The following is a 15,927-nucleotide window of genomic DNA, read 5'->3' on the forward strand; positions in this document are numbered from 1 at the left end:
TATAAAGGGCGTACAGTGCGACTTCCTAGAGATTAAGCGAAGTTCTTCCCGCCTCCAGTGTACCTTAAGTAATGGAAGCAGGTTTGAATTATGCGTTCATAGTGGAGGTTCTACGCATTGGAACTAACAACAGTCCAGGTAAACCTGAATCAAGACAAGCGACAGCGTGCATAAGCAGCAAAGGTCACGAGACCCCGAAAGCGGCCCAGAGTCTCATGTATCGTCTCATAATAAACAAAACAAAACGAAACCTGCTGCAGATATATTCGCACCAGCCAGGAAAGTATGATGGCGTTTGCCGCAAGGTCCAGCAGCAAAAGAAGGGCATGGCCGTCGGTGTGGAGGGGTCCTACATGCATGCATAGTAGGTAGGTACAGTAGTCACAGTGAGGCTCAGGGCTGTGACGCATCAGCAGGTAGACATAGGTGATGAATCACAGCATCCTCAGTTCTGTTCATCGCTGTGATTCTCCCTTTCGCTGATAACTGCAGCCTGTTACTTAACACACATACCTGCATGTCTATTATTGCAGTTCCCTGAACCTCAAATCAGGCATCAAACGTTGCTGCTCCGTGGTGAAAATAACCGCCTCTCACAGATCACCTCTGCACAGTGCCATACAGTGTCGAAATAGGTGGCGGTAGCGACTTCGAGGGCAGGAGCGGGCTGCCGATTGTCATCATCAAACCTTTGATCCAAGAGGTTAACTTTTCCCTCCCCTGTAACATCAAGCCGTAAAATATCAACACTTCTTCTGTCTAAAGTCAGGACTTTCTCTTCCTTCACCACCGCTTTGCTACCAACCAAGCATCTCAAAGCCCATCAAATCAAACAAGGCCCCGTTCCATCGGTTTTTAGCCCGCCAAGCTCGTTCGACCCTCATACCCGTTCTTTTCCTCTCCTGGCCTGAGCCCCCCGTCGTGGGAAAAAACCCCCGCCTCTCCGCCTCATCCAGAACAGTTCTCTCTTCCATCTGCCAAACTTATCGACACGTGCGCCTAACCAAAGGCTCTATTTTTTCCTTCTTCTTCTTCATTCTCACACATTTACGCCTTTCTGCGCCTTCACTCATTATTGATACCTCCCGAAACCGCATGACGAGACGTTCTTAAATCGCAAAAATGTCGAGCTCAGAGATAAACCAGGTGCTCGCAAATTCGCTGTCGCCTGGTCAGTATCCCACGCCCTCCCCGCCGATTGAAACTTGAGCAGTTATCTGCGAGTGAAGCGAACCAATGCTAACTTTTGTCAGATGCGAACCTGCGAAATGCTGCCGAGCAGCAACTTACCCAAGCCGCTGAGAGCAACTTTGTATGGCACCCCTGATCCTCCCTTGCTCGAATGACGGCTGACGATTCATTAGCCCCTATACCTCGCAACCCTCGTACAAGAGTTAGCAAACGACTCTGCCGATGGCTCCATCAGAGCTGCTGCCGGTATCGCCCTCAAGAACGCCTTCACAACCCGAGACTTTGCTCGTCACCAGGAATTGCAAGCGAAATGGCTCCAGCAAACAGACGACGAGACTAAGAACAGAGTCAAGGAGCTCACTCTCCAGACTCTCAACTCCTCCAACACCCAGGCTGGCACTGCCGCCGCCCAGGTCATTTCTTCTATTGCCGCTATCGAGTTGCCCCGCGGCCAGTGGAACGATCTGCTACCTTTCCTTGTCAAGAATGTGAGCGAGGGTGCCGACCACCAGAAGCAGTCTTCTTTGACCACCATTGGCTACATCTGCGAGAGCCAAGATGCTGAACTGCGCGGGGCTTTGGTAACACACTCAAATGCTATTCTGACTGCTGTCGTGCAAGGAGCCCGAAAGGAGGAAACGAACATCGAGGTTCGCCTCGCTGCCATCACCGCCCTTGGTGACTCGCTCGAATTTGTCGGCAACAACTTTAAGCACGAGGGCGAGCGAAACTACATTATGCAGGTCGTCTGCGAGGCCACACAAGCCGACGACTCAAGGATACAACAGGGCGCCTTTGGCTGCCTCAACCGAATCATGGCCCTTTACTACGAGAACATGCGATTCTATATGGAGAAGGCCTTGTTTGGTCTTACCATTCTTGGCATGAAGTCCGATGACGAAGATGTCGCGAAGCTGGCTGTTGAGTTCTGGAGTACCGTTTGCGAAGAGGAGATCTCCATCGAGGATGACAACGCCCAAGTAGAGAGCTCTGACCAGATGCGCCCTTTCTACAACTTTGCCCGCGTTGCTGCCAATGAAGTCGTACCGGTTCTCCTGCTTCTCCTCACCAAGCAGGACGAGGACGCCACCGACGACGAGTACAACCTGTCCCGCGCTGCTTACCAGTGTCTGCAGCTGTACGCCCAGGCCGTTGGTGCTACGATCATCACTCCCGTCCTTCAGTTTGTTGAGGGTAACCTACGTCACGAGGACTGGCATAACCGAGATGCTGCTGTATCTGCTTTCGGCGCTATCATGGAGGGTCCTGACGAGAAGGTCCTGGACCCTATCGTCAAGCAGGCCCTGCCTATCCTCATTACCATGATGGATGACCAATCCCTCCACGTCAAGGACTCGACTGCATATGCCCTGGGCAGAATCACCGAGGCATGCTCCGAGGCCATTGACCCTCAGACACAACTCCCCACTTTGATCGAGTCGCTCTTCAAGGGTCTTCTCAGCAGCGCCAAGATGGCACCCTCATGCTGTTGGGCCCTTATGAACTTGGCTGAGCGTTTTGCTGGTGATCTCGGCGCTTCTTCTAACGCTATCACCCCCCACTTCAACAATGCCGTCAGCTCTCTGCTGGACGTTACTGCTCGCACAGAAACCGAAACCTCAGTGCGAACCGCTGCTTATGAGGTTCTCAACGTTTTTGTGCAGAACGCTGCTTCCGAAAGCTTGCAGCCAGTTGCCTCTCTCTCCGATGTAATCATCAAGAGACTCGAAGAGACTGTTCCTCTCCAGAACCAGGTCGTCAGTGTCGAGGACAAGATCACTCTTGAGGAGATGCAGAACAGCCTGTGCACTGTCCTCCAGGCTATCATTTCTCGCCTTGACAAGGAGATCATTCCTCAGGGTGATCGTATCATGCAAATCCTTCTTCAGATCCTCAACAGCGTGGGTGGAAAGTCTAGCGTTCCTGATGCCGTTTTCGCTACCATCAGCGCCCTTTCCACTGCTATGGAGGAGGATTTCGTCAAGTACATGGATGCCTTTGCCCCATTCCTGTACAACGCCCTCGGAAACCAGGACGAGCCCAGTCTCTGCTCCATGGCTATTGGTCTGGTCAGCGACATTACTCGATCTCTGGGCGAGCGCAGCCAGCCTTACTGCGATAACTTCATGAACTACCTCCTCAACAACCTCAGGGTATGTATCCCCCTATTTGTGTGTCTTGTCATATCTAACCAGTCGCAGAGTACCACCCTGGCCAACCAGTTCAAGCCTGCTATCCTGCAATGCTTTGGCGACATTGCTGGTGCCATCGGTGGCCACTTCGAGACATATTTGTCCGTGGTTGCCCAGGTTCTCGAGCAAGCTACAACTGTTACCGCTTCTCCCGAGGGCCCCTATGAGATGTACGACTATGTTGTCTCCCTCCGTGAGGGTATTATGGATGCCTGGGGCGGAATTATTGGCGCCATGAAGGTCAGCGAGAAGAGTATGTCGTCCTGTCCGTCTGATATGCAATCATTACTAACACGCCATAGCACAAGCTCTCCAGCAATACGTCCCTCTCATCTTCAACGCCCTCAGCATTATCGCTAGTGATATGAACCGAAGCGAATCCTTGATGCGGGCTTCCATGGGCGTCATTGGGTAAGCTATTCTGGCCCAGCAACTCGCATGAACTATGCTAACTCGAACAGTGACCTTGCTGATGCTTACCCCGACGGCCAACTGGTTGACGCTTTCCGCCAAGACTGGCTCACTGTTATGATCAAGGAGACCAAGACCAACCGGGAATTCCAGCCCCGAACTATCGAGACCGCCCGCTGGGCCCGCGAGCAGGTTAAACGCCAACTGGGTGGCTCTCAGGCCGTCATGGCCAACTGATCTGGCACTCAGACTCTCATCTCAAATTCAAGGCGAGCGATCGCCGCCACAAATAAATGTTCCCCTCCCCCTCCCCAGTCATAGCACGATCCCCACGACCCTTGCATGTATATAGACCCCATACGACACTACAGTAATTCAAATACCCCCTTATGACGCTTCACCTGGCATATTCATCGCTACATGATGTATTCATTCCCCTATCATATCACTACACTACACTACACTACACAGCCCATTTTGTTTTATTTATTCAGATGCAATGATGGAATAGAGAAGTCATGTATGCCCTGCGAGGATGAAAAGCGGCGGCGGCCCAAAATTCATGTAGAGGATAGGGAGTCAAGGCGGCCGGTTTATTACTCTTTTTTGTTCTGCTTTTGCAGCCCTGGTTGTCACGGCCCATGGAGTCTGTCTTGGATTCCCTTTCAAGTGTTAGGGAAGGCTTAGGACGGCGTACTCGGACAAACCACCTTTGTGGAACATGGTGGGATTCTTGAGGAGTGGATTGAAAATTCGGAGTGTGTAGGGGATCCTTAGAGTTGAGAGAAGACACGTTGAAATGAAACCTTCGGACTAGAGTATCAAGTGAGCTCGTCTGTAGCTGTCGATAGTCAAACAATCGTTGGCTCTCATACAATGAACCCACAGACACTTGCCAGATGTTGTGAAATGCCATCTTGTGCTGATGAATCTAAGCCAGACGCAGCCATTACCACAAATAAAATGAAGACTTGACATCAGTAGTAGCCTGGATCTGTTTGTCAGGTGTGGTTCTAAATCATGGTGGAATTCACACTTCACATATCGGATCCCACGATAGGTCTTGATTATTAAATAAAATGACAAGCTATTTTTCCTTCTTGCCTACAATGATGAGAAGAGTCCATTTGATATGAGAAATCATCCCCATGATTCTCAATTTTACTTGAATTTGTAGTGTAAGGAATATGAACAGATATTGATACCTTTGACTGACATACCCTGTAAAAAACGTGTCATTTTGCTGCCCCGTCTGTCCAGCTTGGTGGAATAGGAGACAATCACTAGATGGCAACGTTTCTTTCTTGCAAATATTGGATCCCAAACAGTGCCAAGAGAGATTACTTATAGCCTTCGAACAAATTGCTTGTCGGTATCCAGTCCTGGGACCCGTACGAATAATAGTTCAACTCGTCCAAGAAGCCGTCCAGAGGAGGGTTTATTGGCCCACTGGTGATATCCATAGCTGTTGGAATGCCGGTTGCTAACGGAGCGTTGCCCTGCGATGCCATTGGATAAGCTTGGACAGCGTTGGGGTTAAAGCCCCCAAGGACCATGTCAAAGTTGGCAATATTGTCAGGACTCATGTAAAGCTGAGGCTGAAGCTGAGGCGGGACGAAAGCCTGTTGCTGTGGTATTACCGATAGTGGTGGCTGATGAGGATGAGAATGGATTTGTAGCTGTTGTTGGGTTTGAGGTTGAGAAAAATGAGAGGGTATAATATGAGTCGTAGATATGGAGGCAGAGATATCGTTTGGGGACGGAGACTGCAGAGCAATGGAGCTTGAAGCAAGAGAATTACTTTGCCGAGTGTATAAGGACGAAGCAGGCGACGCACCAGATGATATTGGCGTGGTCGCAGGAAGGTGAGTTGTTGGGTTGTGGATGAGGTCTTTGCCATCTGCCATCCCATTTTCGCTTTTAAATGAGCTGTCAGGATCTTGAGCAAAGCGCTTTAAGGCATCGACCCAACGAGAAGCAAGAGGCCAGACCTCTTTGCATTCCATCAGAATATCCAGGCTGCGTTGAAACATCATATACCCGTCATACGTGATGTTCAGGACTTGATAAAACGAAGAGAATCAATACCCAGGGTATAGATCGTTTTTGACAGCAGGATAACTCACAGGTCGGATAGCGCCAAAGATATATAGAAAAAAGGCCGCATGTATAAACACAAAAGGCAGCCATTTGTGCACCGACACTTTCATCTGAAGAGCGTCCCGTAAACTGGGCGTCGATTTGCTCGTAGAGCCTATGGACATTGTTGAAAAGGTCGCATGCTATCTGGTCGAAGACTGACGGCCGCTGGTGATATTCGCGTGATGAAGTGAGGATACTACAACATATTAGACTTGGCATTATGCGTTGCTTATGAAAACTTACTACTCCAAGTATGGCCGACGAAGAACAATATTGCAAAGGCGCGGAATCATTGTGACCCCAAGATATGCCTGAGTTGTTAGTGGTTCGGTTTGTTACAAAGGGGGGTAGCGTACCAGATCCTGTGCTTTGGCCTTGTATTCAGACAGTCTAGCCCGGCTCCATTGATGGCTGGGAGGTAAGCTCCTTTCCCACTGATCAAGCTTTTTGGAGACTCTGACAAACTTGCTCTCTGGGTCCCATGGATAAGAATAAGGAGTATAGTTGACTGCATCCCGTGTGACAACGCCCCAGAATCCGTGTGCTTGAATGAGAGCGCCGAAAAGAGACCGGTTTGGGTCATTGACCAGGCTTGGGTCCTTGATAGCACGCGGAGTCCCTTCAAGAGCGGCCCGCGAAGGAGGCTCTCGCCCATTGGCGAAGTCTTCTTCATCACAAGGTAGTAGGGCATCGATATCCGAAGCAGCGAGAGAGATGGGCGAGGAGGAGCATGAGTGTAGCTGATCCTGACTATGTAACATCCACTGAGTACATTCTTTTCAGCCATATCACTAACGTTTGTTTATTTGGCATGACTTACCAGAGTCCTCCGTGCGGATTCGCGAAGAATGATGGCATCGGGCGTAGGGTTCGAATTCTCATAAGCATAAGTATGTTCTAAATGCAGCTTGATTGCAGATGCGATTCGAAGAGCAAGGCCCATGCTCGTCTGTCAAGTCAGTACTGGGGCGGTTGTTCAAGTCTTCTACACGTACATGGCTCTCATCTTTAAGTCCATTCCCTTGTTGTGCGATGCTAAGAAGATAAAAGGCCTGGCAGTTCTCCAATGTATTTTTGGTCGGGAATATCTCGCCGAGTGCAATGCCTGTCGCCCGCTCCATGAAAAACTCGGACGCCTTTAGGCCAGATCCATACCGCCTTGATAGAGGACGACTGAGGCGAGCTGAAATGCTAAGAATACTGACAACGAGAAAGACGCTAACCGACGTGCGATCTTTAAGCAGGCGCTGGGGAAATTGCTCTTTAGGAATAAAACCAAGTTGAAAGTAATGTCGCGTGAACTGGTTTATACCATCAATGATCTCTGGTAGTGGAGGTAGATTTTCCCATCCGTTACTCAATGTGCCTAGAGCTGTCGAGGAAGCATCAAGACTCCCACGTCGTGCTCCTCCTGGATCCTGTCGAGTCGTCTTGGCAGTCCTTGTGCGAGCAACGCGCGGACGCCGGTGGCATCGATCATTATCCGGTTGGCCTCGTGGCGTGAACACGCTGTTATACAGAAATTCAGATAAGTTTCAGAGACATGATCAGGGAAGCCTACCATCCGCCTTCCTTGACCCCGGCGTCTAAGCAGGCCTTACAGGGAGGCTGGCCACGATCGTGGACACATTTACTCCTCATGCGCCGGCATCTGTAGCATAGGATCAGCAAATGAGTACGCATGAGGCACGAGACAGGCTCATCTACCGGCGACAAGCAATTGAAGCTCGTCGTTTGACGATCGGGACGGAGGACTCCATGTTTCCACTTCGGCCAGTGGTGAGATACCAACAAACGATGGCAGTCACAGGAGCTCTAGTAGACAACCAGGTGTGCACCGGAACCAGGTCTTGGTGCTGGTGCTGCAACAAGCAAGGTTACAAAAAGACAATCGAACGACAAAATGCACTGTACTCTAAACGCCAATGGCTGATGCTGGTGCCGTTGCGTACCAATCGTGTCCCGTATCCCGGTGGAACTGAACCCTTATGCCTTGAATGCTGGATTGGATTTAGTGTCGACGTATTTGCTGGAATCGAGACGGATACCTAGGCAGAGGGAGCGGGAGCGGGAGATTGACTGCAGGGCGACAAGTGCTGTAGACAGCCCAGGCCAGGCCAGGTACGCGACGCCGTCCAGCCAACAACAAGCAATGTGTAGTAGCGGTTCAGCACAAAGCGCTGCGCTTCACTTTCACCATTCAAAGAAGTACGGATAGGTCGCTCAGGCAGGATTACTCTGCATCTGTGGGAGCGCAAGCGCAAGCGCTTATGGCCAGGAGAGGAGAAGGTAATAAGGTATGCTTGGAGGAGAGATCGAAGGATAGGCAGATCAGGTGAGGCGATTGGCTCATAAGACGAGGGTGTTAAGGGTATCGAACTACCATCGGCAAGGAAGCGTTGATCTGCAGTTAGTTGGCACCGGCTCCGTGGCACTCGCGTCGTGGCTTTATAAGTTTGCAGTTCCTCCTTGAGAGCTGCTCAGTACAAGCTGAGGCGAGGAGACCAAAAGCAAGCACAACAAACTGCTGTGGGAGGCTTGGAACGACCTCGACGAGCGGGCATCACAACGAAATTGGCCAAGACGAACTGCGCGGGAGCGTCTGGAACTCTGCGTGATGCGTCTATGTTAGCGTTACTTGGCTACGCGAACCCGATGATCAGATATGGAGAGGAAGACCGGCAGAACTCGAAATATTATGACAAGAGACGATGAAGAGCGATAATAATGAGGCAAGGCCCTGGGGGATGACATGGGTGCCTCACTGGTAGGGGCTTCACCTTCTACATAAGCAATACCTGCATGTTGAGACTGAGCGAAGGGGACATTCTTGCTTGCTTGTTTGCTTGCTTGCTTGCTTCTGCAACCGCGCCTAAGAGGCCTCGAAGCAGTTACGAGACCAATGGATCGACCGTGATTGGTCAAGGAACGGCGATGCAAGGGACAGGGATGACGGGAGGGGCCGGTTCTACTAGGATGATATTTAGATCACGACCATGGTTTGAGCTTTGGGCAATTCGCTCGCTATCTATGAAGCTTGGGATGTGCTTTGACGTAAATCAATACCAAACCTGGGCACTAGCTATGTATAGAAGGCGAGAGAAGGGCTGAAAACTCAACATTGCTCAAGACATTGTTTGGACTCTTGTACTGCGTATCATCCGCCATGAACCTGATCAATCGTTTCTATTTTTTAAACCCCCCACGCTTAACTGTTGGAATCTTGTTTGCTATAGGTGAATGATACGCAATTTGATATGCAGGAGCCAACAATACTTTCCTAAAGCTCATCCTGGAGCCTTCAAGCACAATCGAGACTATTCTCCGGTTGACATCCTTGACATGGCCCAAGGGACTCACGGTCACTCATCTACGGACTGAATCTCGAAGCAAGCCGAGATAAGTATAGTGTCGCTTTGTATTCTTTATTAGTTGATCGCTGATCATCTACGTCGATGAGTTCCAGACACACCAGAGTTGCCACACAGCTCCTTGCCAAGACTTTCAGTGATCGAATCGACGATCTGCGATTGCGGTACATTGGTGATGAGCATTTGATGAAGACACCGATCCATTCATGCTGATCTCGACCTCGCATCGGCTGAGCTTACGCTAAGACAACTAGGCTGGTCTGATAGCCACAAAAAGACAAGGGGTGAAGCCTTCACAAGATTTCATTCTGTCCTCCAAATCATGCAGTCCCAGTCAAGTTACGTGAACATGATCCAATGTTGACGAGTGCCTGGAAATGATTTCTCGACGGAGCAGTGGATTCATCACAAGCGTGGGCCACACTTGGAGACGAACATGGTGCCACTAGGTATGCATGTTGACGTCCAGGCATTCTATCTCCCATTAAAGCCGGGACTGTCCCTAGTTGAATCCTGATTCCCATCAACTACCGAACTCGAAGCATGATCGGCGCGTTCTTCTCCCGGCCAGATCCCGCGGCCGATGCCCAACCCTCGGCGCCAGGGGGATATTCGATCCTTTGTAGAAATGTTTCGTATCAAGCATAGACGGGGTAAGAAGGGCCGATGGTTTTGTCCAGAGTCAAAGCTGTGATGTTTACAGCATACAATGTTAAGACGGCTCGCTTTGGTCCACTTTGATCGGACAGGTCCTGAAATATAAACCAGTGTGGGGTGTTTGATTATTTGGCCTTCTTTGATTTGATGATGTACGACTAAGCATGGGCAGCGTGGTTAACAAAATGCCATCAGCTTTCAATTTCCAGACACCGGCATTTGTAATTTGGTATTAGGACACCTGAAGCTTGGGCGAGCCGAATGAACCGATACCAATGAACAACCGAGAAATCATTCAATCTGATATTGTAGCAAGATTCGGGTTAGCTCACCCCGGAAAGCGTTTACCAGTGAACAAGCGCGGAGAACAGCTTTAGGAACATCCTCTTTCCAGCGCTGTCGTTAGGAATCAGTGACACTTCAGTCGATGTTAGTCAGTGTCGATGCCAAACCTGTAGCCACAGGGAAAGCCAAACTGCCCGATCAAAGCATGTACTTTCTTAAAATGTCTAAAGCTACCTAATTACTAGGTATGTAAATGCCGAATAGCAAGTGTGTGCTTTTCGGGGGAGGTTCGGTCTTTTGTGACTTCGTAAGCTATCCATACAACTTCTTTCTTTCTCCTCAGGTAGTCATAGCATAGGACTCATTGGCAGGCTCTAACCATTAGATAAGGTTTGACACAATTCTTGAAATATGATACATCTGAATTATTATTGCACAGGCCTGGCAATAACACGAAGGATTTATCACTTACTCCTCTCAAGGCTTAAAAAGTGGTTCAGTATCCCCTGTACTGAGAAAACAACCGTTCTTATTAGCAATACTCGAATGAGGTTACTGGACAGATGTCAGGTTCATGAACGAGTCTACTACACAAAAGGACAAAAAGGCGACAGTGACGTCCGAGGTGAGGTCCTTGCCATGATGATTTTTGACATGTCGCTGTACAAACAGCCTAAGACCATGGCTCAATCCCACATGCTTGTTGTCTTATATGCCTAGTCTAGGGCTGAAGATGAGTTCCCATTCAGGTAGGAGATCAACTGGAAAGCTTTTGACGCACGAGCCAGACCGGAAGCATTAATATTAACGTGTTGCTAGTTTATCAGACCGTTTGGTGATAGCCGGGGCCGGAGAAAGTCTGAGCTTTAGTATTAAGACGTTTACGAGATATCAAGTTTATCGAGGTGGTATCTTCATTGTTTCAACTGAGAACCAAACTCTGCAGAATCCTTTCCCCCTTTTCACATGCTTCCGAGATTTCAGCATCCATAATTGATGCCTAATCCATTACTCCTGTTCTCGGGGTTATGCGCATTACCGTGGCAGGGATAGGAAAGTGGCCATGCTGAGGCAGCAGGGAAAACTCTTGGGAGGCACGGCAGCACGTCAACAAGTTCCAAATCAGGCTGCAACGATATGTAATAGATTGGCCGTTCTCAACTTTGTATCTCGAGAGCCACACTTAAGCTAAATACATTGGGTATGTGACTTTAACAGCATTCTGTTAGACTGACGCCAGTCCGCCTGTAACTGAATGCATGTTTTAAGGTTATCATGGAAAGCATCTATCTTGAATGCCTGAGGACATTAGTATTCTGATTTAGGCATGAAAATCGACAGTTCTCTCGCTTGACCTGGGAGACGGAAACAGAGAATAATATATCTTTGAGTAAGGTAGGTAGTAGTTAGGAGATGCGCGGTGAATTTGGCGGAAGCCAATGGCGTGTTAAGATCATTGGCTGATACTTAAAAGTCCGAGAAGCAGAATGGCAAGAACAATTTATCTCGTAAGGCATATGTTCCTGGAGTATGAGTACTACCGAACAAATGGTAGATGAACATATGTGACACGTCTCATATGAAAGGCGCGTTTGATCTAGAATCTTGTAATTTCTCGCACAGCTTTACAATGAGATCGCGTTTAATGTTTTATACTCAGATAGGAACATCGTCTGGCCAAGGTTTAGCGCCGGATCTTCAATGTTCTCTCCTTCCTTTGACTATGTTACACGAGATGAAGGGGAAGTGGATTTCTTAGTGTGTGATCATACCATATTGTTCTTGGGAACACTTTTGGCAGTGTGATTCGAGATTCATAAATTGAATAGAATACATGTGCTGGCTACCACTTTGCATTCTAATGTTGCTCCATATGCCTTCATACTCGCGAAACTCCTCACCTACTGTATGAAAGTCATCATACAGATATGGCGATCCATGATAGGAACTCGACCTGATATGGAGAAGAACCGAATAGAAGCAAAGGAATGCCATCATGGTAAAAAAGTCTCCGAACTACGTCTTGCTCATTCAAACTACCTACTGACCCTCCTCTACTGAATGATATTGAAGTCTGGCTGAAAGCAAGCCGCAGCCAATAACATTACGGGAGTGGAGTCTTGTGAGACCGTGCCGAAAGTGTCGTTTGACACTGTGAAACACTGTGCGCGACTCGTTCTTGTTGCCCCTGTCAATAGGTGCGATCGGTTCTTGTTCAGTTATTTTATGAGGAGGAAGGCGTCACAGGTGGAAAGTGTGCTTTCCCATCAAAAGCTTTGGTCAGCTATCTCCAATGGCGAAACCGCACTGGAATATACCTCTATGACTCAGTGGAGAAGCTTTCCAAGTCACAGGCTAAATTTTTCTCCTCACACTTTCATCACCTCATCATCAACTTCCTCCCTTCAGGTATCATCACAACCGTGACTAATCCTGGTCACCTACAAATTGACTTTATTCCGATAAGTCAAACCTGATCAATTCAAAACCACCGAATTTAGTCACAATGTCTGCTTTGACGGAAATCTCGCTCCCAAGCTTTCAAAAGATTGCTTCGGGCAAAGTGCGCGACCTGTTCGAGCTGCCAGACAAGAACACCCTTCTCTTTGTGGCCTCCGACCGTGTCTCTGCGTACGATGCTGTTCTGAAGAACCCAATCCCTGACAAGGGCAAGATTTTGACCCTCGTCTCGGCTCACTGGTTCCAAGTTTTAACAGAGCGCATTCCTGGCCTCCGCACCCATTTCATCAGTCTCGATATTCCCGAGGGTGTTACTCCTGAAGAGGCAAAGACCATCAAGGACCGTTCGATGGTCGTGAAGAAGCTTTCTGTCATCAAGATCGAATCAATTGTGTACGCCCCCATTCCCATTGCAAAAGTACCACGCGAAACCTTCCCTTGAATATGAAACAGGTCTTCAGTTTCGTGCTCTATAGGGACATTTAAGCACTAACAGTCCAACAGACGAGGTTACCTGACCGGCTCAGCTTTCAAGGAGTACAAGCAGAAGGGAACCGTTCATGGCATCCCCGTCGAGCCTGGTATGGAAGAAGCCCAAAAGTTCAAGCAGCCTCTCTGGACTCCAAGCACCAAGGCTGATGCTGGAGAACACGACGAGAACATCCACCCTGATGACGCTTGGAAGGAGGTTGGTGATCGTGAGACTGCAGACCGCGTGAAGGAACTTTCCCTCAAGATATACGAGGAGGCCGCCAAGTATGCCGAAGAGCGAGGCATTCTCTTGGCTGACACCAAGTTTGAATTTGCCAAGGATGGAGAGGGAAACATCTACCTCGTCGATGAGGTTCTGACCCCTGACTCTTCTCGATTCTGGCCAGCAGCCGGCTACATGCCTGGCCGCGACCAGGACAGCTTTGACAAGCAATTCATCCGCAACTGGCTCACTAAGGAAGGACTCAAGGGCAAGGAGGGCGTGGAGCTACCCCAGGATATCGTTCAGGCTACAGCAGACCGCTACCGAGAGGCCTTCCTCATGTTGACTGGTAAGAAGTTCGAGGATGCTGTTGGCCAGTAGGTGGCAGATACAAAGTGTATCAAGATAAGCTATCAAATTACCATCACTCGGACTGAGGTTTGATTTCCAGCGTGATATCAAAGCTACAGCCACTTACATTCGTACTTATGATGGCTGGCTGTTTTCTACCTCTATCTTTGAAATTTCTGACACTTGTTTGAATTTGCCCGTCATAAATTTGATTAACCTTTTCCACTGCCATTCAGGCTAAGATATCGCTTTATGGATTCTAGAATTATTAGCATTGAAACTTGGTCATTAATGCAATATCCATCAACGTACCTCCGGAGCCCCTCGGTAACAGTTCTTGGATCTTGCGAATATACCATTCGGAACCATCCCGGCTCAATAGAATGCTCCTCGCGAGGATGCAGAAACACGCCCACCTTGTGCAACCGTTTCGCGAGAGCAAATTCTTGATTCAACTCTCCGTCGAACTCAGATGGAAGGTATGGGGATAGATCTACCCAGACAAAGAACCCTGCATTGCTGCCGGGTAAGTACTTGATACCCATGTCGCTGAGCAGGGACGTGATATGGCGATGGGCTTGGGCGAGCTTCAGCCTTGAAGAGTCAATAAAAGCTCGACACCACGCTCGATCCTCAAGCAAGGCGCTTCCAATAGCCAAGCTGGCTCCAGAAGGGTTATTGAATCGCATGGCCGCTTCGATGGCCCGGAGGACAGGTTGGCTGCGAGTGATTATGGCACCAAGCCGAAGACCAGCCGCACCGAAGTCTTTGCTAAGACCATAAGTGACATGAAGAAGTTCTGGATCTATAAGACCAGTCGGATTAATTGAAAGTATCGAGGTAAAGGGGACTGCAGGCTCATCCGTATCGAAAACGGAGCAGGCGTATATCTCATCGCTCAGTAGATGCAGTCTATGTTCCTGGCAGAATTGCATTATATTGATGAGCGTTGACTTATGATAACAGCGTCCTGAAACGTATTAGGTACTTGGGCAAGAAAAGCACAAATATTTTCTTACCAAGGGGGTTATGGGGATTAACGATTAGTACCATCTTGACATTAACCCCAGCCTTTCGAGAGCGCAACAACGCCTCCTCGAACTTTTCGACAATGTCCCCTTGGAACGCTTCTTCTATCTTATTGTTGGAGTATACGACTCTGACCTGAGACATGTTACCGAAATCAAGCTCGAACCGGCCATATACAGGTCTGCTGGTCAGTACGCCATCGCCGGGATCCGCGACTCCCCATGCAAGAATATCGTGCATTGCGGTAGCAGCACCAACGCATCGAATCATATCGGGAGTTACAGGGCTATACGGTTGGAAGTATTCATTGAGGTGGGCCGCTAAGGCTTTGGGGAAGCGAGGACCCCCTGCATGGCTACCTCGATAGAGGAAATCATCATGTGAGATGGTGACCTATGTGCGTGAGTTACGAGTTGCTCGGGTTTATGGGTTTGATAAGTTGACTCATACATTCTTGTCTGTGAACTCCTTCAACTCTTCAGTTACCAAGGCCTAGTATGGTCAGCATTCTGAAGCTCTGTCTGGATTAAAGGTTCTCGTACATGCTCAGCTGTGCCAAATGATATCAAACCATTTGGGTTATGATCTGCATCATAGTCCCCCCTCGGTGCGAACCTCCATGGCAGATCTAGTCCGCCAACCGCCTCTATGGCTCTTTGCGATAGGAAACCCATCTTTGCATCAGAGAAGTTGAGGTGAATCAACATGCTTCACTTGAGAGATATAGTAGCGGGGCCGATGAGTCAGCTGTCTAAGGTAAGATCTGCAATACTTGCTCAAACTGACTCTTGCTGGCCTTTGGTGGTATTGTACAAATAGATATTTGGTAGATGACTGGAGATTGTATATTGAAACGCGAAGTGAGGTATTGGTTGTGAGATAAGGATATTTCTTGTGTCATCCCCATTGGCGTACCTGGCCTAGGCATATTATATACGTAGTTCTAATAGGTAAACACGGTATGAAGGAAGAACCTTGATGGGTAATTGAAGAGAACTGATCCAAGATCATGGACCCGTTCCGGTTTCTTTTGAGTGAACTCGCATTGTTTAATACCCATGGACCGATATTGGGCTGGGCATTTGAACGCCAAGCCCCCCCTTAAGGAGCAAGAAAACTTCTGGACCTGGGCCGAGGGGCTGAA

The 15,927-nt window shown here is 48.8% G+C and overlaps 4 protein-coding genes across 5 annotated transcripts; 2 read left to right on the top strand and 2 right to left on the bottom strand.

Moving 5' to 3' along the window:
* Positions 1-242: 242 nt before the first annotated feature.
* Positions 243-4,902, top strand: FOIG_05958 (uncharacterized protein). Its single transcript, XM_031204882.1, has 6 exons — positions 243-1,171; positions 1,254-1,312; positions 1,365-3,344; positions 3,393-3,636; positions 3,686-3,794; positions 3,845-4,902. Exons 1-6 carry the CDS (start codon positions 1,123-1,125, stop codon positions 4,029-4,031), a joined length of 2,628 nt encoding a protein of 875 aa, XP_031065131.1. The 5' UTR covers positions 243-1,122; the 3' UTR covers positions 4,032-4,902.
* On the bottom strand, positions 4,843-8,257 carry FOIG_05959 (uncharacterized protein). Its single transcript, XM_031204883.1, has 8 exons — positions 7,644-8,257; positions 7,498-7,587; positions 6,932-7,445; positions 6,757-6,885; positions 6,293-6,700; positions 6,180-6,247; positions 5,921-6,132; positions 4,843-5,856 (listed from the first exon to the last, which is right to left on the bottom strand). The coding sequence occupies exons 1-8, from the start codon at positions 7,694-7,696 to the stop codon at positions 5,135-5,137; spliced, it is 2,196 nt and encodes a 731-aa protein (XP_031065132.1). The 5' UTR covers positions 7,697-8,257; the 3' UTR covers positions 4,843-5,134.
* A 4,033-nt stretch (positions 8,258-12,290) lies between these two features.
* On the bottom strand, positions 12,291-15,686 carry FOIG_05960 (uncharacterized protein). Of its 2 annotated transcripts, XM_031204884.1 has the most exons (5): positions 15,326-15,474; positions 15,234-15,275; positions 14,774-15,176; positions 14,067-14,724; positions 12,291-14,013 (listed from the first exon to the last, which is right to left on the bottom strand). In XM_031204884.1, exons 1-5 carry the CDS (start codon positions 15,455-15,457, stop codon positions 13,992-13,994), a joined length of 1,257 nt encoding a protein of 418 aa, XP_031065133.1. In that variant the 5' UTR covers positions 15,458-15,474; the 3' UTR covers positions 12,291-13,991. The 2 variants fall into 2 exon arrangements, with proteins under 2 accessions (XP_031065133.1, XP_031065134.1); XM_031204885.1 differs by having other exon boundaries at positions 14,774-15,275; positions 15,326-15,686.
* FOIG_05961 (phosphoribosylaminoimidazole-succinocarboxamide synthase) lies at positions 12,457-14,171 on the top strand. The gene is made up of 2 exons (XM_031204886.1): positions 12,457-13,102; positions 13,214-14,171. Exons 1-2 carry the CDS (start codon positions 12,756-12,758, stop codon positions 13,782-13,784), a joined length of 918 nt encoding a protein of 305 aa, XP_031065135.1. The 5' UTR covers positions 12,457-12,755; the 3' UTR covers positions 13,785-14,171.
* Positions 15,687-15,927: the final 241 nt, after the last annotated feature.

The sequence above is a fragment of the Fusarium odoratissimum genome (genome assembly GCF_000260195.1).
Source record: "Fusarium odoratissimum NRRL 54006 unplaced genomic scaffold supercont1.8, whole genome shotgun sequence".
Classification (NCBI taxonomy): Eukaryota; Fungi; Ascomycota; class Sordariomycetes; order Hypocreales; family Nectriaceae; genus Fusarium; species Fusarium odoratissimum.